The sequence below is a fragment of the Phocoena phocoena genome, chromosome 15 (assembly GCF_963924675.1).
Source record: "Phocoena phocoena chromosome 15, mPhoPho1.1, whole genome shotgun sequence".
In the NCBI taxonomy this organism is placed as follows: Eukaryota; Metazoa; Chordata; class Mammalia; order Artiodactyla; family Phocoenidae; genus Phocoena; species Phocoena phocoena.
The window spans coordinates 19,138,473-19,160,189 of record NC_089233.1 but is presented as its reverse complement, the minus strand read 5'-3'; the positions used below and the strand labels follow the sequence as shown (position 1 = coordinate 19,160,189).

The 21,717-nt window shown below is 42.1% G+C and overlaps 1 protein-coding gene across 2 annotated transcripts in view; it reads left to right on the top strand.

Moving 5' to 3' along the window:
* Positions 1-21,717, top strand: part of LCMT1 (leucine carboxyl methyltransferase 1) — a 55,666-nt gene extending 33,949 nt beyond the window's left edge. The window contains exons 6-11 of one of the 2 annotated variants that reach the window (XM_065892321.1): positions 5,262-5,364; positions 9,596-9,716; positions 13,300-13,401; positions 14,823-14,914; positions 18,621-18,718; positions 21,503-21,717. In XM_065892321.1, the coding sequence (XP_065748393.1) occupies positions 5,262-5,364; positions 9,596-9,716; positions 13,300-13,401; positions 14,823-14,914; positions 18,621-18,718; positions 21,503-21,525 (539 nt within the window). In that variant the 3' untranslated portion in view covers positions 21,526-21,717. The remainder of the gene's footprint in view (positions 1-5,261; positions 5,365-9,595; positions 9,717-13,299; positions 13,402-14,822; positions 14,915-18,620; positions 18,719-21,502) is intronic. The other variant, XM_065892322.1, reaches the window with a different exon arrangement.

Here is a 21,717-nt window from a genome sequence, read left to right as displayed (position 1 = left end):
CCTTTTTGTTCATCAGTTTCTTCCCAGGACTCAGTGCCCAGAACATAATGAGAGCTCAGTAAGTATTCCTGGGTGGACAGATGGACAGACAAACAAGCAAAACTCCTGTGTGGTCCAGAAATCCACCTGAGGCTGTCTTTATTTACAACGCTTTTTATTTTAATTTTTTAAACTTTTTATTTTATGTTGGGGTAGAGCCGATTAACGACGTTGTGATGGTTTCAGGTGCACAGCAAAGCGACCCAGCCATACATGTACATGCATCCATTCTCCCCCAGACTCCCCTCCCATCCAGGCTGCCACGTAACATTGAGCAGAGTTCCCTGTGCTATACAGTGGGTCCCCGTTGGTTATCCTTTTTAAATATAGCAGTGTGTACATGTCAATCCCAGCTTTTTTATTTTTAAGCTAGAATGTTCTAGGAAAATCTGGGGATCTAAAAGAACACTTTGCAATCTTAATAATAAGTCTGTCTTTGAAGACATATAATGAATGGGATTGATGGGACTCACTACAGGTCAGTAGCACGTAGGAACACGTCTCTCTTGAAATGCTGACTTGGCGGTGATGGAAGAGATCATGACCTGTATGCCCTGTGGAGTGTGTGTGTGTGTGTGTGTGTGTGTGTGTGTGTAAGTAAGTAACTACCATGTTACATTGTGTAAATCTTCCACTTTCTCCTGCCTTTCATAGGTGTGAGCTGAATGAGGCAGATAATTAAAGCCTGTATGAGCTTTTGCTCTGTAACAAACCACTGCAAAGCATGTGGCTTAAAATAACAGCCGTCTGGGGCTTCCCTGGTGGCGCAGTGGTTGAGAGTCCGCCTGCTGATGCAGGGGACACAGGTTCGTGCCCTGGTCCGGGAAGATCCCACATACCGTGGAGTGGCTGCGCCCGTGAGCCATGGCCGCTGAGCCTGCGCGTCCAGAGCCTGTTGCTCCGCAACGGGAGAGGCCACAACAGTGAGTGGCCCGCGTACCGCAAAACAAAACAAAACAAAAAAAACAGCCGTCTGTTTAGCTCACAATCCTGCAGCTTGGCAGTCTGAGTTGGGTTCATCTGTGTGGAGCTTCTCAGCACCTGCCCGGATTTAATCATCTGTGGTCTGGTCTTCACAGAAGACCTCCACGATGTACTACCACTGAGTTAGGCCAAGGAGTGCGTGCCCACCTTCCTTTACTAAGTGCCTCAGTATGTTTTTCATGATGACTCTAGGTTGAAAAACATATCAGCAGTTCTGTTTATTAATAAGTTGGGTTCAAGCATTGTAAGTATTTATGTCCTAACAACTTTTTGGTCATTTGAAAAAAAAGCCACTTACATTCTAAGAACAAATGCTCTCTTAATTTCATTCTTAAATAACCACAGTTACTTCTAATGGGATATGTGCTCCTTTCGGGCCCTTTATGACCTCACCTGGGAGCCAGATTGGACACTACCACCTGTTCCTCTTGCAATATTGCAAATGATGTTTGAGCAGTAGTGGCTTTTTCATCACAGTCACACCTGAGAAATCAGCTTTGCAGAGATATGGTGTCATTAAAAGGAGTGCAGAGAAGTCTCCTGTGGAAACTGTGACTGCCTTGAGCTGATGATCTGCTTGTGTCTGGTGCATGTTGAGTATCTCTGCGTTTCCCTCAAAAATTTAAAACATCCTGTTCTGCCCTTGTGAGTTGGTTGTGCCGCCCCAGGGCACCTCAGTACAGTTTGGGATCCGTGAAGCTCAGCACTTTGACATTGCCCTTAATCTTAGCCGCAACCATATGAGGTTGCCATTGTATGCATTTTATACTTAAAAGTAGGCGTGAGCAGTGTGTCACACGACTAGGAACTGGCAGAGTAGACATTTGCTGTCAGGGCTGTTTGAGACCAAAGCCCATTCCTCTGCAGGTGTACTCCAAAGAGAGTTTTCATCTTGGGAACCATGTCCTGGATAAAAGCTACGGCATGTTAAGTTGTCCCTATCCAAGAATAATTAGAACTATTTAAGGATTTTAAAAATTTAACGTCAACTAGTGATTTTGAATTTTTGTGTATAAGTTTAATGCAGGGTTTCTTAACCTCAGCCCTCCTGACACCTGGGGCCGGATAATTCCCTGTTGTGGGGCTGCCCTGCACAGTTTATAATATTTAGCAGCATCCGTAACCTCTGCCTATTAGATGCCACTAGCATCCCCCAGTTGGCGATAACCAAAAATGTCTCCAGGCACTGCCGGATGTTCCCTAGGGACAAGGTTGCCCTGGTTGAGAACTGCCGCTTGAGTGAAATGATGACCAAGCCTGAGGAATAGGATTTTCATACTTGTCTCTTCATTCTGGCCATGTACAAATTGGTTCTTAATTTTTTAAAAACCCATCATGGTGTTATATTTTCAGGGGTTCTCCCTCTTAAATCCTCTTAGAAGTCAGTTCTCTAAAGATTGATCACAGAAGGAACTACTAGTAGCAGTTCGGATGTTTTCAATCAATGTTAATTGGCTTTCCAGAATTGGGCAAGTATGGGCTATTCCTTTAGAAAGTTGTTCTTATAAGAGTATCACACAAAAAGCTTTTAATCCTCTCCCGTTTTTCTCTTAGGAAGTAGAAAATAGAAAAGAAGGAAGGGATTGTGGGTCTCGTTTTGGTGAGCAAGGTCTTTTTCTCACCCAGTCTCAGAAGCATTCCAAAGGTATCAAGGTTTTTTTGTTGTTCCCATGGTCTCTTGCTAGAGTTAGATTTTATAAAAATGGCATATCTTCCCAGAATAGTAAAACTCCTTTGAAACTTGCCCTGAGCCTGTATCCTCTACCAAATGCATTCTGTTTCTTGTGAAATGAAGGTAAGGCATCCTTCAAGGGCGGTTAATAGACCTTCTATTTCTACACAGCTTGAGTAGCCCCTGACTTCAGAGGAGCATGGGGATCATGATGGGTGTGTGGTGTGCGTTATTAGAGCGTCAGATCTATCGTTAACGGGACCTTGGGGACATCACATCCAGCACTTCCCAGGCAGTATGCCAGCTTGCCAGGGCACACGGATGGGCCACTGCTGGCTATGCCCCAGGTCATTGACCCTTGCTCAATTTTGACCTTGTGCTCAATTTTTAAGAGTAATCATGACCATGTGCCACTTTTGTCTTGTGTGCTACCTTTAGATCCACATCCCTGAGTGAGACATGTCTTACTCAGAATGAGTTGCACAGTTCAAGGAGACCACATGCTTCAACATTCTGATGGTCTCTTTGTGTGTGTGTCTCTGTGTGTGTGTGTGGTCAGGTATGGAAAAACTCGTCTTGAATATATATGCTATTTATAAGAAGGCACACAGGCGCTTGGGAATCACTGCTTGTTTTCACAGCAGGGCAAGCAAGTGCCTTCACATTCTCGATATTCTTTTCTGGACTCAGGTGTTATGGTGCCTGGGACTGACTCTGGGTTTCCCAGCCTTGCCCTTTGGTGGTTTCCTGACATCTAGCAGATTCCTAGGAGGTATTTCTTGTAGCTTATGGGGTGTGGCCAAGTGTATTTGAACCCGCTGAATGGGGTTCTCAAGAAAATAAGGGAGAACCTGCTTACATGCCGTTTCACCTTTCCCACACTTTTTGCTGTGGGTTCTCAGGAGGGTACCTGAGTTCTTAGCAATGATGTAGGATGGCTGTAGAATGTCCCAGCTTCTTCCGTGGTTTGTACTTTGAGGAAGTTGAGTGAACAGTGGCTTCAGGTAAATAATCAAGCAATTTAATTTCTTTTTTAATTATAATCTATTTTTAAAAATAGAGAGTTTAGATTGAAAAGAATTTCAGGCCTACACAAAAATAATGTGACTAGATTGATGAACCTCCATGTACCCATCGCCTAACTTTATTGCCAGTCTCATTTCATCTGTACTGGTGGTTCTAAAAGTGTAGTCCCAGGCTAACAGCATCAACCCCATCTGGAAACTTGTTAGAAATACAGATTTCTACTTTTGAAAAATCTGAATCAGAAACTCAGGGGCTGGAGCCTGATCAGTCTGTTTTAACAAGCCCTCTGGGCGAATCTGATGCCTGCCAAAGCTTGAGAACTACTATACATACCATTCCATCCAACCTCTGGTGGAGTATTTTAAAGGAAATATTTTATTTGTAAATACTTTAGTACATAAACTATTTTCTTTTAAACATAATAGCTCACAAATTGACAAAACATTTAGAGAGCAATTGGTACCAATATTTAAATAGGCTTACTCTTTTATCTCCTAATTCTTCTCATCATAATCTGCATAACTGGACAGACAAGTCCTTTGTGACATGTATACAAGGATGTTCGCCTGAGATGGAGTAAACTTGGAAATACTGCCTGTCTAATATTGAGCGATTGGCTAAGTAAGTTGTTTTATCTACTCCGTGGAGCATGGTGAAATCATAGAGAATGATGTCCGTGATACTATTGTTAAATAGGAAAAGCTTTCAGAACAAGTATTGGGTGACCCCATTATCTTTTTTTGTGCAGGGTGTGTGCGTATGTGTGTGTGTGCGTTTGAGGGAGGGAGGGAGAGAGAGAGAGAAAAGAGAGAGAGAGAGAGAGAGAGAGAAAGAGAGGGACAGAGAGGGACAGAGAGGGAGAGAGGGGGAGAGAGGAAGGATGTGTCCGTGTTGTGCATAGGAGTTTAAGCACAGAGGAAAAAGGCTAGAATGTTATACACTAAAACACTAATAGTTGTCTTCGGAAGGTATGATTTTTAGTTAATTTTCACCCTCTTACCTGATTTTTTTCCCCATAACGAGCAGGATTTTGATTTTGATTTTTTAAATAAATTTATTTATTTATTTATTCATTCATTCATTTATTTTTGGCTGCGTTGGGTCTTCATTGCTGCACGAGGGCTTTCTTTAATTGCATTGAGCGGCGGCTAGTCTTTGTTGCGGTGCACGGGTTTGTCATTGCGGTGGCTTCTCTTGTTGTGGAGCACGGGCTGTAGGCGTGCGGGCTTCAGTAGTTGTGGTATGCGGGCTCAGTAGTTGTGGCTCGCGGGCTCTAGAATGCAGGCTCAATAGTTGTGGAGCACGGGCTTAGTTGCTCTGTGGCATGTCCGGATCTTCCCGGACCAGGGCTCGAACCCGTGTGCCCTGCATTGGCAGGCAGATTCTTAACCACGACGCCATCAGGGAAGCGCGAGCATGCATTTTTATAATGGAGAAAACAATACATTTACTTTAGTTTTGAAAAAGTCACATCCATTGAAATTATAATCTCTTCTTGATCAATTTCTGTTGAAATTATAATCTCTTCTTACATTTACAGATGGGCACATATTGGATTCAACAAGATATGCCATCATTGGAGCAGATCTCCGAGATATACCTGAACTGGAAGAGAAACTAAAGAAATGTAACATGAATACACAGTGAGATTTTTTTTTTAACCTCTTTTTGAGATAAGGCCAGTTGGCGGTACAGCATGATAACATGTACCATTCTTTTTTCATTGCTACTTAGAGTAGTTTTCTGAAATTTTCTGAGAAGCAATGTTCCTTGAGTCTGTTTTCCCATGAGAATCACCTGTATTGCTTTTGTAAAATACTGATTACTAATATAAGTTTGAGGGAAGATAATTGTATGCATAGAAACATATAATTGTAACATATAAAGAAAGGATTAGCATCCAGGGTATATAAAGAATACCTACTATTTTTTAAAAAGTCCAGTAGAAAATGGGCAAAGGATAGATCACCAGGCAGCTCAAAGAGGAAACAGGGTATCATATTAAAATGGTATTGAACTTAAGTAGTAATCAGATGAAATTCTGTTTTACTACCACCAAGTTGGCAAAAATGTAAAAGTCTGACCGTATCAAGTGTTGGCAAGGATATCGGGGGAAAAGGAATGGTCGTCCACCACTGGTGGGAGTGATCTTGGTGTGACCATTGCAAGGAATGATCTGGAATTATCTAGTAAAATTGTCAGTAACCATATGAATTTGCAGTTCCATTGTTGGGTGTGTCCCCCCGAGAAGGTCTACATGTATGTACAAGGAGGATGTTCATTGCAGCTTCTGTTTTTAGTAGCAGAAAATTGGAAACAACGTAAACGTCCACCAGGAGGAGAATGGATGAATGCTATGTAAAATGCATGACTTCAGCGAGAGCTCAAAAACTTCATGTTGACTTTTTAAAAATTAAATTGCAGTGTGATACCAAATGCGTAGCATCAAACCCCCCCAAATACTGTATTTGCATGATTACATATATACGTAACAGAAGTATTTTTAAAATGGACCAGAAGGGTTCACACCAAATTCTTGAGAGTGGGTACCTTTGGGAGTGAGATGTGTGGTTTTAGCACAGTGATGCTGGTCAAATGGATAAAGAGCTAGTGGGAGGAAAAGGCATATCCACCTGGTCTAATATAGGTGAAGGTGACACTTTCAAGGATATTTGAGGTGAGTAACTCAAGGGAGAGGTTTGGAAGGCAGGTAAGGGAAAGGGAAAGTTATTTTAAAGAATAAATTGAAGGCAAAGAATCAGTGGCAAACGATGAAGGAAATTAGCAACAAGGGAAATCATTGCTGGAGGAGAGGGAAGGGAGTATGTAGAGCATGGACTGAGGTTAACTAGCCTTTGAGGGAAGAGAAACACTCTCTATTCTGAGAGGGCAGGAAGGAGGGTAAGGACAGGTGCAAATACAGGTGAGCTTTGGGCAATGGAGGGGTGGGAAGTATAGGGGGTTAAAGTGTGGTCTTCCTAACACTTCAGCACAGTGATGGCTGTTACCTCTACATTTTGAAGTTCTTGCTTACGTGTTTAGTCTAGAATCATCAACCAGGTTGTCATTCTTAGGATTTACATTTCCACAGGCTCAAATGTCAGGGACAGCTCTACTTGACCCAGTGTTGTCACTCCAGCTTTATTGTCTAAGTCTGTCTCACCAGGTGTTCAGAAGTAAGGTCAATACACTGTAAAGAGTATTTGTGTTTCTTTTTTCCTTTGGGGAGACCCTTAGGTGGTTCACTGATTGCAGAATGTAGTGTGTTTTCTTAAATTTATTTTTAAATTGAAATATAGCTGATTTACAATGTTGTATTAATTTCTGCTGTACAGCAAGGTGACTCAGTTATACACGTATATACAGTCTTTTTCATATTCTTTTCCATTACGGTTTACCCCCGGATATTGAATATAGTTCCCTGCACTATACAGTAGGACCTTGTTGTTTATCCATTCTATATATCAATATAACAGTTTGCATCTGCCAACCCCACATTCCCAGTCCGTCCCTCCCACCACTCCCACCTTAGCAACCACAAGTCTGTTCTCTCTGTCTGTGAGCCTGTTTCTGTCTCATAGATAGGTTCATTTGTGCCCTTTTTTTTTTTTAATTTCTTTTTGGCTGCGTTGGGTCTTCGTTGCTGTGCATGGCTTTGCTCTAGTTACAGCGAGCGGGTGCTACTCTTCATTGTGGTGTGCAGGCTTCTCATTGCGGTGGCTTCTCTTGTTGCGGAGCATGGGCTCTAGGCGCACGGGCTTCAGTAGTTGTGGCTTGCGGGCTCTAGAGCACAGGCTCAGTAGTTGTGGCACACGGGCTTAGTTGCTCCATGGCATGTGGGATCTTCCCGGACCAGGGCTCAAACCTGTGTCCCCTGCATTGGCAGGCGGATTCTTAACCACTGCACCACTCGGGAAGCCCTGTGCCATATTTTAGATTCCACAAATAGGTGATATCATGTGGTATTTGTCTTTCTCCTTCTGACTTACTTCACTTAGTATGGTAATCTCTAGTTGCATCCATGTTGCTGCAAATGGCATTATTTCGTTCTTTTCTATGGCTGAGTAGTATTCCATTGTGTATATGTACCACATCTTCTTCATCCATTCATCTGTCGATGGACATTTAGGTGATTTCCATGTCTTGGTTATTGTGAGTAGTGCTGCTATGAACATAGGGGTGCATGTGTCTTTTTGAATTAGAGTTTTGTCTAGATATATGCCCAGGAGTGGGATTGCTGGATCATATGGCAACTCTACCTCTATTTTTAGTTTTCTGAGGACCCTCCATACTGTTTTCCATAGTGGCTGCACCAACTTACATTCCCACCAACAGTGTAGGAGGGTTCCCTTTTCTCCACACCCTCTCCAGCATTTGTTATTTGTAGACTTTTTAATGACGGCCGTTCTGACCGGTGTGAGGTGGTACCTTACTGTAGTTTTGAATTGCATTTCTCTGATAATTAGCGATGTTGAGCAAGTAGTGTGTTTTCTTTTAGCTGAAGGGAAGTCTTAACTTTCAAGGACACCACTGGATTTCTTGGGGGCACATGGATTTGTGAAGTCAGCAGTAGATTGGTTAAAGCTGATACTGATGGGCCTGGAGCCCTCTCAGAATAAGGAGAGCACGAGTCTTAGAATCTCACCCTGGGTTTCTGTCTTACTTCTCCTACTCACTAGTTGTTTAATAGGGGGGAGTGGGTTTTTTTGTTTTTTTAAATCTTTTTGAGCCTTAGTGTTTCATTTATTAACTGGGCTAAATACTATCTCACAAGATAGTTTTGAAGATCAAGTAACAGCATGCAAAAACAGTTGAACAGGAATTGGCTCGTGATAGGCCCTGAGTCAGTTGCCTCTGACTCTAACTATAGTTGCAGTAACCATCTGTTTTGGCAGATGTGCTGGAAGGTTAGGGAAGTAATTGGGTATAAATTGGGCTAGCTGTTGATAGGGAAGTTTGCCTCGCTTTTGGAGATCTATAAAATGGATGAAAAACAATTGTTGAGACAAGTATTCGAATTGTGTATTCCTCCTTGTGGTTTCATTTGTATTCTGTTTTCCTTTATGGACTGTCTTGTCTTTGCTTTGCTTTCACTTATATTTTGAAAAATATTAATCCTCTTTTTTAATATTGCTAATGGCTGCCTCTTAGAAAATATATTGTAAAAATGTATAACTTCATTTTTAAATAATTCAAATCTACAAAAAAGTTACAAAAATAATACAAAAAACTCCCATATAGCCGTCTTTACCTGGCCTGGGCTTAGGTGGGTGGCTCGTCTGCTGGGGGCTAGGTTTAGGTGATGTGCCCTGGGGTTCACTCATGTGTGGACAGTGGGCAGGTCAGCTGGGCTGCCTCATTCTCATCCACAGGACCTCCCCTCCAGTGGTAAGCTAGCTTGGGTTCATTCACATGGTGGTTTCAGGTTTCCAAGTGCAGCAAGAGAGCAAGCACCAGTGTGTAAGTCATTTCCGAGCTTCTGCTTGTATCCTGTCTGTTGCTGTTCCATTGGCCAAAGCAAGTTACATGACTAACCCAGATTCCAGGGGAAGGGAAATAAGCTTCACCTCCTGAGTGGGAGAATCTGCGGGTTCACATCGCCGCACTGTGGGTGCACAGTAGGGAAGACGCTAGCTATTTTTATAGTTTACCACACACATTTAACACATTTTCACCAGCAAGACAAAACTCATTGCTGATTGCTCACCTTTTTACAGTGTAAAACTTTGGGCCCCGGTGCACTGATTGTTGATGTGAAAACTAGTGCTTCTGGTTTTCCTGGGGTATGAAGTGCCCTCCCTGTAATGTGAGTGCAATTTGAGAGTCCCATTTTGATGAAAACATATTTATGTGCCTTTTTCTTCTTTCGTTAAGATTGCCAACCCTCCTGATAGCTGAGTGTGTGCTGGTTTACATGACTCCGGAGCAGTCTACAAACCTTCTCAAGTGGGCAGCCAAGAGTTTTGAGACTGCCATGTTCATAAACTACGAACAGGTAAAAGGAAGCACGAGGAACTTGCCTTCTGCTTGGGACTCCAGTGGTGGCTTTCTCTCTCTGAGCACCCTCGGAATGTTTTCACTTACTCTTTTCCTTTTGCCTCCAGCCACTCACATATCTCCTTTATTAATCGGTTCCCGCAAACCTAGTACTCCTGAGTTCTTGACTGCCGGCCAACTTTTAGCCAGAGTTTTTGGAACTTCTGTCTTGTCCTGTAAGAAAGTTGTTTGAGTTCCTATCATTGTGTTTCCTGTAAAGTCATAGATTTTGGTGGAAGGAATTTTGGCTGTCATCAGTGTAGGGGTAGCAGCTCAGATGCCTTCAGAGACAGGTGGCTGTCATCAGTGTAGGGGTAGCAGCTCAGATGCCTTCAGAGACAGGTGGTGATGCAGATGCAGGCAGTTGGTTAGCTGTTATATAGTGTGGAGTGACGGGGACTGTGGTGGACTGGGGCATCCATGTCCCATTTCATGGGGTGCCCACCATTCAGTTCCAGCCAACTGTTACCATGTGCAGTGAGCCTGGAGTTGCCTGAACTCCCAGTTTTTCAAGAAAGGTTAGAAATGCAGGATTTTAATGTAAAATTTCCTACTTTCTAAAATCACTGAGCTTGGCCCACGAGCTCCCTGTTTTTCTCCTTTGATCCAGTGTCGAAAGGGGTTATGTTTTAGGGCTTCGGAATAATTCAGATTGGATCTGAATCTTGGCCCTAGCTCTTATTATTGACTGTGTGACCTGAGCAGAATTGCTTGGTGGTTGGGAGTCCATGCTCTGGAGGCAGACTGCCTAGCTGTGTGACCTGGACAAGTTACTTAACCTCTCTGTGCCTGCTTCCTCATCAGAAAAGTGAGGATAATAATATCCCGACTTCATAATTAATAAATGAGTTAATAGGTGCACAAGCATTTACAGCATTGCTGGCTCTTAAGTTAGCTATTATTAAGTTAGCTATTATTAAGTTAGCTATTATTAAGTTAGCTATTATTTGGATCTCTCTGATAGAGAGAGATACCTACCTAGATACCTAGGTATCTAGGTATCTAGATACATAGATACCTAGGATAAGAATACCTACCTCTCAAGTCTAAATAATTCAGATTAAATGTGGCAAGTGCATTCATTAAAAAAAAAAAGAATACCTGCTTCTCTGGATTATTATGGGAATTCATGAGATGTTGAACAGCAGTGGACTCATGATAAGCACTGAATACACTTTAGCTACTTTTATTGTTTATTTTAGTTTAGCTTTATTGATTTTATTTTGTTTTTTACCTCATTTTATTTTATTTTTATATTTTATTACAGATAAGGGCAGTACAGGACCTTGCCCAATGTCACGTAGCTATGAAGAAGTCTAAGGCTAGACCTTGATCTCCTGGCCTCCTTCCCACCCCTTACCCAGTCCAGGTTCCTGTATAGGTGGTTCTTGGTTGTTTGATTTTTCTTCCTTTTCTGTTTAATTGGAGGCATTCCTCAGACTGAGTCTTCTGTCCTAATGAATGGATATAATGGTAGCTGGCCTCATCGGTCTTTAGTATTGATGTGGATAAATCCTGGTGACCTATCTTTGCTTTCAGGATACCATACCTGGGGGAAAAGGAATTCCACTTCCCATGTTTCCACACATTTCGGATGTATACCATTTCATTCACTCTGCTTCATTTTTGTATTCTCTTATTCAACAAACCTTTATCCAACATCACATGAGAGACAATGGGTTAAGTGAGTTTTGACTAGAGACACTGTCACTTTGGAACAGGCCTGAGAATGTGAGTTTTCAATATGTTGACCACAGCTGTCCTTAGGTGGGGTTAAACCCTACCCAACACCTTCATTTTGTGAATAATAAACTTTTAACTTAATTCAGTTCTTTCCTAACAAGTACAGAATCATCATCCTCACATTTGTCAATTGCTCACATAACATGTATTATTTTTTAATTAGTGGTTAAATGACAAAACCACACGGATGACGGTTATTTCAGTAATGATAATAATTATTGCACATTCTTTGAATCTGATGACTTGTATAGCAGGCACTCTTCTTTGAGTTTCATATATATTAACTTATTTAATCATCACAACAACCTCAAGGTGGGTACTAGTACTATCCTAGTTTTACAGGTAAGAGGACTATTGAACCAAGGGGTTAGGCATCTTGCTCACAGCCTCACAGCTATTAAGTATCAAGCCAGGATTCAAGCCTAGGCAATAAAATGAAGGCGTTTGTGCTCACAAATATGCTTGTATCCTGAATGAATAGTGTGCAATCCTATCATCAGTGCCACATAAGCCTTATGCATCCCCCTAAAAAAGAGTAACGTTGGATTTTGTCTTGTAGCGTTGGCGTTGGTGTTGGCTTATGAATCCGGGAATCACTTCATATATTGTTAAAGTGCTGAATTTTAGATACCTTGTATATAACAAAGTAACAGTGTATATGCTATCAATACAATAATGTACATAATATATAAATATTTTTTGGCCTCACTGCATGCGGCTTGTGGGATATTAGTTCCCCAACCAGGGATCGAATCCACGCCCTCGGCAATGAAAGCACAGACTCTTATCCACGACCACCAGGGAATTCCCATGTACATAATATTTTGTTTTGTGACATTGTGCACATATATAAATTATGTTTTATAAACCAGTTTTTTATTCAAAAAGTAATGCCAGGGCTTCCCTGGTGGCGCAGCGGTTGAGAGTCCGCCTGCCGGTGCAGGGGACACGGGTTCGTGCCCTGGTCTGGGAGGATCCCACATGCCGCGGAGCGGCTGGGCCCGTGAGCCATGGCCACTGAACCTGTGCGTCCACAGCCTCTGCTCCGCAACGGGAGAGGCCACAACAGTGAGAGGCCGGTGTACAGCAAAAAAAAAAAAAAAAAAAAAAGTAATGCCACATGCAGAATAAAACAAACAATCATATAGTTCGATAGGGTAGACAAAGAAAAGTAAGTCTCTTATCTACCCAAGACCTCAGCCTCTAATCTGGGAAGCAACCTTGCTGTATTCCAGAATTTTCCTATGCATATATAAATGTGGAAAGAGTTTCTTTTTTTTTTTTTTTCCCTAAGGGCAGATGGAAGCATACTATACACATTCCTCTGTACCTTACTTTTCAGGAGTTTATCTTAGGGATCATTTCATATCTGTCCATCTGTTTATCTATCTATCTTCCTTTCCTGTTTTCACAGCTATATAGTATTTCATTATATGAACATGCCAGAATTAATTTAACCCCAAATGATGAGTATTTAAGTTCTTTCCAGATTCTTCCTATCATGCATAATGTTGCAGTAAATGTGCTTGCATCTTTGCTTTCACGTGTGAGTCTATCTATAGGACAGGTTGCTGGCAGTGGAATTGTTGGATCCCAGACTGAGTGTTTGCAATGGATGGACACTGCCCAATTGCCTTTCGAGGGGCTCTACTCCATCAGCATGGCATTCAGGATTCTGTGACCTGCAGTTGTTATTATCAGCCTTGACTGATTAGAAATAGGATGTTGTTTTAATCTTGCATATTTAACAAACAAAGAGATCCTTGTGGCAGTGCCCAGCCTCCTCTGTCCCTTCCCAGGTGAACATGGATGACCGGTTTGGGCAGATCATGATTGAGAACCTGCGGAGACGACAGTGTGACCTGGCGGGAGTGGAGACCTGCAAGTCGTTAGAGTCTCAGGTCAGAGGGCAGAGACCAGGACATCCTCTTGTAACGTTAGCCAACCGAGAAAGGGCACCCTCCCTTCACAGATAAGAGAATGTGAGAGTCCCTCATGAGTGCCTGCCTCCAGGCAGCTAGGGCTCCACGTGGGCTACTGGTTCATCGTGCTGGGGGAAATCCAAGCCCTGTCCTGCCATCTTGGTATGGAAGATGCAGATTTACATTTCCGACCCCCTATTATCTTAACTTCTTATTATGCCGTTTTTCAAACAACATAAGAGTAGAGGGAATAGTTAAAATGAACACCCATATTCCATCAGCCAGCTTCAATATTTAATAACATTTTGTCATTATCGTTTGATTTATCCCCCTGCCTCCAAATTTTTGTTGATGGTGTCATTGGAATATTTTAAGGCAAATCCCAGACAGTATATCATTTTCCCCATAAATACTTCAGGTGACTCTCCTACCAATAAGGACCTTCTGGGCTTCCCTGGTGGCGCAGTGGTTAAGAATCCGCCTGCCAATGCAGGGGACACGGGTTCAAGCCCTCGTCCGGGAAGATCCCACATGCCACGGAGCAACTAAGCCTGTGCACCACAGCTACTGAGCCTCTGCTCTAGAGCCCAAGAACCACAACTACTGAGCCTGCGTGCCACAACTACTGAAGCCCACGTGCCTAGAGCCCGTGCTCCGCAACAAGAGAAGCCACCGCAATGAGAAGCCCGCACACCGCAACAAAGAGTAGCCCCCGCTTGCCGCAACTAGAGAAAGCCCGCGCACAGCAAAAAGAGACCCAGAACAGCCAAAAATAAAATAATAAATTAAAAAAAAAAGTGAGGACCTTCTACCCCCCAGGATAATGATGATACCATTATCACACCTTACAAGTCGACACAAACTCCTTCATAGCACCTAACACCCAACTCATCTGCAGTTTTCCCCAGTCGTCTAAAAAAATGTTCATAGTTGGTGTATTTGAATCAGGATCCAAACATGGTTCCCACTTTGTACTTGACTGATCGATCCCTTAAATCTCTTGGAACCTGTAATAGTTCACGCCCCCAGCACTCTCCCACCTTTGAGAATTTTTTGCTAAAGTGACACTTCCCACCCCTGCCCCCATTTAAATACATTAGTTTTTACATGGCTTGTGTCACATTACCACTGGGGTACTTTAAAAAACTGTTGCTTATAGAAAAGTTTCTTCCTTTATTTCTCTTTAAATATTATACTTTAGTATGCATTTTCCCCCATTGTAACAATGCGTGTTCAGTATAGAAAATGGGAAAATTAAAAAAAAAAAAAGAAAGGTGATAGTGGCCACGGTGGGCTTTTGAAAGAGGAGTCCTCTGAGGGAAATTCCGTGTGCGTGAAGAGTGTCTCAGGTCATATGACAGCACGTTGTCCTCTCCCTTTCTCTCCACTGCACATTTTAGAAAGAACGGCTCCTGTCGAGTGGGTGGGAATCGGCATCAGCCATCGACATGATGGAATTGTACAGCAAATTACCTCGTGCCGAAGTGAGCAGGTATGGGATTGGCAAGAGTTTGCTCCATGGCAGATAACTGTGAATTAAAGGCATCATTGTCTGTATCCTTTAATGTTTAAAACAAAAACAAACAAAAAATTCAACCCTGAACTAGACTTATTTTGAAACAAGTTAAACTGCTGCTAATGTAGATTAAACATTGATAGCTCCTTGAGAGTAACTTATTAGCTATTAGCCAAGATAAGGTTTATGCCCAAACAAATTATCTTAGTTGAAGTAAGCAGTTACACCTCTGCAGTGGAAATCTTGCACAATCCCTGTGTTTTGGAGAAGCAGGAAAATGACATTGCCCAAGGGCTCCTAAAGGGGGAAAAGTCTGCTTATGGATTTTTAAGTGGACTTTTCCTCTCATTACAAAAGAAATACATGCTCGTTCTAATAAAACAATTTTCGAGCAGTGTAAAGTGCATGAAGTATAGAGCAGTTGTGAGCTCTGTAGCACCCTCCAGAGAGAGCTGGGGTGTATTCTTTTTCTATGTGTATATAAAGATAAATATTTATCAATATATAGATTTATATTTTTTGAATCAGTAGATTGATATTACATGTATTGGTCTGTAAACCACCATCCTTTCAAAAGCTTAACAATAGATTGTATTTATCTCTACATGTCAAGATGTTCAGGGTTACCACATCCTGTTTAGTGGTACCTGTTATTTATGTGTGGATATATATTAATAACAGTTTTTTAAATTGAGGTGTAATTGACAGACAACATTAGTTTCAGGTACACAACATAATGATTCGATGTTTGTGTATATTGTGAAATGATAACAATAAGTCCAGTTACATCAGTCACTGCTCATACAGGATTTTTTTTTTTTTTTTAAGGAGAACCACTTTATTTTGAGTAGTAAACAAAACTCCATTTAGAACATAATAAACAAACCTTCCATCAGTTTCTTCACAGTTAGTCCAAAGAATAAAAGATCTTCTAAAGAAGATCTTTAAAGGAGATTTAGTAGCTGAATTTGTGGGCATTTTTGGTGCATATTTTTTGTTTAAAAAGGTGAACACAAGCCAAGATTTCAGGCAAATGATGAGCAAGAAGTTTCCAGTGGTTGCATAGTGCAGGCCATCACATCTGAAGCAAGGTCCTGCAGCAACGCCCCACCGTGTGCAGCAAGTGGCAGGCAGGACATGGCAGCAATCTTCACTACTTTCCCGGAATTTTTTTTTCTTGTGATGAGAACTTTTGAGATTTACCCTTAACAACTTTCAAATATGCAATACAGCATTATTGACTATAATAACCATGCTGTACGTTACTTCCCCGTGACTTACGTATTTCACAGCCGGAAGTTTGTTCCTTTTGACCCCCTTCACATATTTTGCCTGCCTGCCCTCCCACCGCCCACCTCCAGCACCTACCAATTGTTTTGTTTGTTTGTTTGTTTTCTTTTAGATTCCACCTGAAGAGAGATCCTACAGTACTTGTCTTTCTCTGACTTATTTCCTTTAGCATAATGTCCTCTGGGTCCATCCATGTTGTCACATGTGGCAAGATTTCATTCTTTTTTATGGCTGAATAATAGTCCATTGTAAATCTCAGTATATATACCACATTTTATCCATTCATCCGTCAGTGGACACCTAGGTTGTTTCCTTGGTAATAAAAATTTTAAAGTAATTAAAAAGTAATGTCTATAGCTGGGCATTTAGTTATGTTGCAAACAGCAGCCTTTGTCCTAACAGAGGTGGGTAAAGAGGCGGGACAGGCTTCGGTCTGTCCACCCCAGGCCGACCAGCCCTCCCAGCTCTGCAGATGCCTCATAGTTTGTGTCTACATTTGTCAAGGGCTTTTGCCAGATACTCCGTATGAAAAGAAACCGGAGGCAGGCCTGTTGATTTAACAGATGCCTACTGTGCGTCATGCCTGCCTTTGCGGAGTTCACCTTCTAGGGAACAGCTTCACAGTCTAGTGTGTCCTGATAGTTGAACTTGGTCATGACGGTGATGGAGCCTTGATCGTGATGCTGGTTCCTTCTCACAGTAGGAAGCCTGCCTTGAGGTCCTCTGCTAAGATTAGCTGGGAAGCCACCAGAGTACTCCTTGGACAGTCATCCTTACTTCAGATGTGACTCTTTGGCCTGCACACCAGGGTGGGAGCTAAGCACAAATACAGAAACACGCACAAGCGTGTACATCTATACACTTTCATGGACACGCACGTGTGCACAAGCACAGACACACACAGCCTGGACAAATGGCAATACCGGCATGTTAACAGGGCTGTAAATAGTGGAATATGGATCACCTTTTATTTTTCTTCTTTACTCTTTTTTGGAAATGCCTGCGTTGTCCCCACCGCCCCAGTGTGTGCGTATCTTAACAGAAAACATCTTAAAGAGCTGTTTTCGTATGTTTCTCTGTGTGTGTATATATTTAAAAGTTTACATTTAAAATGATTTTTGGAAAAAAGTCATATAAGCAGATGATGGGGAAAAAATGTAACCAGAATAAAGTAGTACAGAGTGAAAACAGAACAAAAGACCTGGTTACTCACCCTCACTACCATCAGCCACCTTCTGTTTCAAGAGACAACCACCATTACCACTTTCTTCTGCAGTTTCCAAAATTAGTCCATGTATGTATAACCATATATATCCCCCACTTTTTCTTTACATAGATAGTAATGTACTATGTCAATTCATATAAACCTACCCTATATGGCTGCACAGTATCCTATTGTATGAATGTGTTTAATCTATTCAACCCATCTCTTCTACTTTAAAGTTTGTTTTTTGTTTTGTCTTTTTGCTGTACTACATTGCAGCTGTGATGCTGCAGTGAGATTTCTTGAACACCTATAGGGTGAATTCTTAAAGCAGAATTGCAGAATGAAAGGGCGTACATTTTAAACATTGATAGAGGTGGTCAAATTGCCCTCCAGAGAGGTTATACTATTTTGTCATCCTGCTAGTAATGCAGGAGAGCACCTCTTTCTCATGTCCTTGGTAAAATGTGTATCAACCTTTAAAAAAATGTTTATTTATTTATTTATTTATTTTTTTTTTTTTGCGGTACGCAGGCCTCTCACCGCCGTGGCCTCTCGCGCTGCGGAGCACAGGCTCTGGACGCGCAGGCCCGGCGGCCATGGCTCACGGGCCCAGCCGCTCCGCGGCACGTGGGATCCTCCCGGAGCGGGGCACGAACCCGCGTCCCCTGCATCGGCAGGCGGACTCCCAACCACTGCGCCACCAGGGAAGCCCTATTTATTTATTTTTAAGGATGTATCAGCCTTTTTTATCTTTGTCAACTGTTAGCTGAAAACATTTCATGTGTTTTAATTTACATTTCTTTTCACATAAATGAGGTTGAAAAGCTCTTGTTTTTCCTTGCCAGTGAACTGGTCTTTTACCCATCTTTTAAATAAGTTTTAAAAGATGTTCTTATTGAAGTGTAACAGCTCGTTATATAACAACGAAATCTACCCCTTGTCATTTCTATTGCAAACATTTTTTTTCTAGTTTGTCATTTGTCACTTTGGACTTTGCTTATGGCATTTTTTTCTCCTTTTCAATAAAAATAAGTTAAAATGGGCCCACACCATGCATACTATTCTGTAGCCTGCTTCTTTTCACATAGTATATCCTGAACACCTTTCCATGACTATAAGCATGGGTCATGACCTTCATTTTTGATTGGATACATTTGTACTGTTGTCTCTTCATTCTCTCCACAGAATAGAGTCCCTTGAATTCCTGGATGAAATGGAGCTTCTTGAACAACTGATGCAGCATTACTGCCTTTGCTGGGCCACCAAAGGAGGAAGTGAACTGGGTAGGTGACTTCACTTGTATTGATTTAACCTAGAAAGGGGGAATTTTTTTGTCTCCAGAGAACATAAGACTTGACGGGAATTTTTGACCCAGGAAGAACTAGGGGACGTATATATATACGTGGATCCGATCCATGAACATAGCCAGAGAATCAGCTGTTATATCCTCCGTGTTTTTATAGCACAAAACCCAGGAGAACTGTTTAAATAAACCACATATATGAAAAAAAAACAACAGCCCTTTAGAAGACTGTGGAATTTTCTCAGCTGGATGGTAAGAGACTTTGAGTCTTGTAATCATCTTAATAAAAGGACCCAATGATTGTCTTTTTAATCAACTTGTAACCAGGTTTACTAGATGTTAAACACACAGATCATTATATCTCTCCAACACCCCTGTAGCTGTGGGTTGAATTTCTCTCTTCTCTTATATTTAAGATGAATTTCCCCGGCCTGGAAGAGTAGGGCCATAGGGACAGAGCATGGAGCCTTGTCTCAGTGTTTCTTGTTGCCTTGATCTTGATCGAGTTCCTCCTTTACAGCTGCCCCTTGTTGACCTTGCTTCCCCTGGGAGATAGCTCTTGGGCGGCTCTCCAGCCAGTGGAGACCATTGTAGATCTCGGTCCTGGCCTTTAATGTCATAGGTGCCCTTAAGCTTCCTATCGATGTGTCTGACACATGGCTTTAGGCAGGTAGTCCATACAAAACAAAGAACTTGGCAGAGTCACAAACTGTCTCCTGTGTAAAAATTCCAGGTTGTTAATCATCCCCCTTGGGCTTATCTTTCCGCTAGTTTATAAATTTACCCAGCTGGGCAGTTCAGCCCACAAAATCCATTTAAGTTATTTTTTATTTAAAAAATCGTTTATTAGTGTGTTTTGTACTGTTGTCCTCCCGCACTTTTAAAAACAGTGTAATTTTTAGTAGGGACTTTGGAAACTTCTAAAAAAGTATGGCAAAGAAAAAAAATCACCCGTGTGCCCATCACTCAGAGATAACCTCTGGCAGCTTTTCCCTTCCATTCTTTTTCTAGATGTTGTTTTGTTTTTAGCAGAGTTGAATTTATCTATTTATGTAACCTTGATTCCTGATCTTTTTAACTTAATATTCTAAGCATTTCCCCTTGCACTTTAATGGCTTTATAAATATTCTGTCATGAGGCTATGTCTGAATTTACTTAAGTTTCTCACACTTTAAAAAATATAGGTGGTTTGTAATAGCACAGAGTTAATTCTAGTTTCTGTAAAGTAGCGATGTATTGAGCATTTTTATGTAAGGGGCTTCTTTTCCCCACTTTGCGCCTGGCTGCTTCGTTGTATCAATACAGTAAGTCCCTTACATACAGACCTTCAAGGTGCGAGCTTTCAAAGATGCAAACTTGCGTTCCATCAACGTCATGCGTGAGTGAAATTGCAGCTTGCTCTCCGGCTCATTGCTGACGATCCTTCATTTCTACCATCTCCCACCTCCTCTCCCTCCTCCAGTCAGTAACTCTCTCTTCTTGCTTGTTCACTCGATGCCAGCCCCTGTATGCCAGCTGTTGTACTGTAGTGCTGTACTTTTCAAGGGACTGTACTGTAAGATTTAAAATGTTTTCTTTATTTTTTGTTTGTTTTTAATGTATTATTGGTGTGACAAATATTATAAAGCTATTACAGTACAGTACTATACAGCCGATTGTGTTAGTTGGGTACCTAGGCTAACTTTGTTGCACTTAACAAACAAATTGGACTTAACAAATGTGCTCTCGGAATGGAACTCATTCGTATGTAGGGGACTTACTGTACTTATATGTGTGTGGGGAAGAAAGAACTGTGTTTGCTTGAAGTTCAGCATTTAAAAGGCCAAGTCCTAAAGAATAGGCTCTAGTACAAAACCTAGACAGATTCATACTAAAACAATCCTGCAGCCAAGACTGTAGAAGATCAGGATGATTCTCCAATAAGATAATTGCCTGCCAGAACAAAACTCAGCGCTCTTCAGAGGAAGACACTAGAATTCAGAGTCTCGTCAGCTTGCTATCTGCCATGTCAGTGTACGATAAAAAAATTACTAGACATGTGAAGAAATAAATTGCCTACTCTAGTCTTTTATCACTGAATTTGACTCAAAGAGAAAAGGGTGGGGCTTCCCTGGTGGCGCAGTGGTTGAGAGTCTGCCTGCTGATGCAGGGGACACGGGTTCATGCCCCAGTCTGGGAAGATGCCGCGGAGTGGCTGCGCCCGTGAGCCATGGCTGCTGAGCCTGCGCGTCCGGAGCCTGGGCTCCGCAACGGGAGAGGCCACAACAGTGAGAGGCCCGCGTACCGCAAAAAAAAAAAAAAAAAAGGGTGAACAAAATTGCTAAGGCTAGTCACTAGCCCTTTGGCTTCTTTCTCACCAAAAACAGGCCAATATTAATTTTTAAATGTTTAAGGTAAAAAGCAGAACACTCAAGAATGAACTCCTTAAACAAGTTGTCTGAATGAGAAGTATTATTCAGAAAAAAAAAAGTTCAGCGTTTAAAGGATAGACTTTCAGGTTTACTGCAGAGAGCCCGTAAACTCTTATAACATTTCTCAATCCCTTCAAAACCACCCATAAACACAGTCTCATCCAACCTCCTGTTGCCTTGTGAAGTCTCATCTTACACAACCAGGAGGCCGGGGCTGCGGTGATCACACGTGTGGCTGGTGCCCCAGAGCCGGTCACTGTGGGCCTGGGATCCGGGGGTCACATTCTCCCACCGCTGGCTGTTTGCCCCAATCCGTGAGAGCCTCTTCACAGCTTCTGTGTGTTTCCTCCCAGGCTTGAAGGAAATAACTTACTGATCTGTTCAAGACTCGTGCTGAGCCAGAGCTGAAGCCACTGACCTTTCCGGAGTTGAGTCTCCGAGTTTCCTGAGTGGTGGTTAGGCCTCGGCTACCAGTCTCCCCGCTCGCCGAGAGACCTCACTGACCGAGGTGCTTGTACCAGTTCCTGTTCCTGTCGGCTTTTACCGTTTAAATAAATCTCAGTTGCCA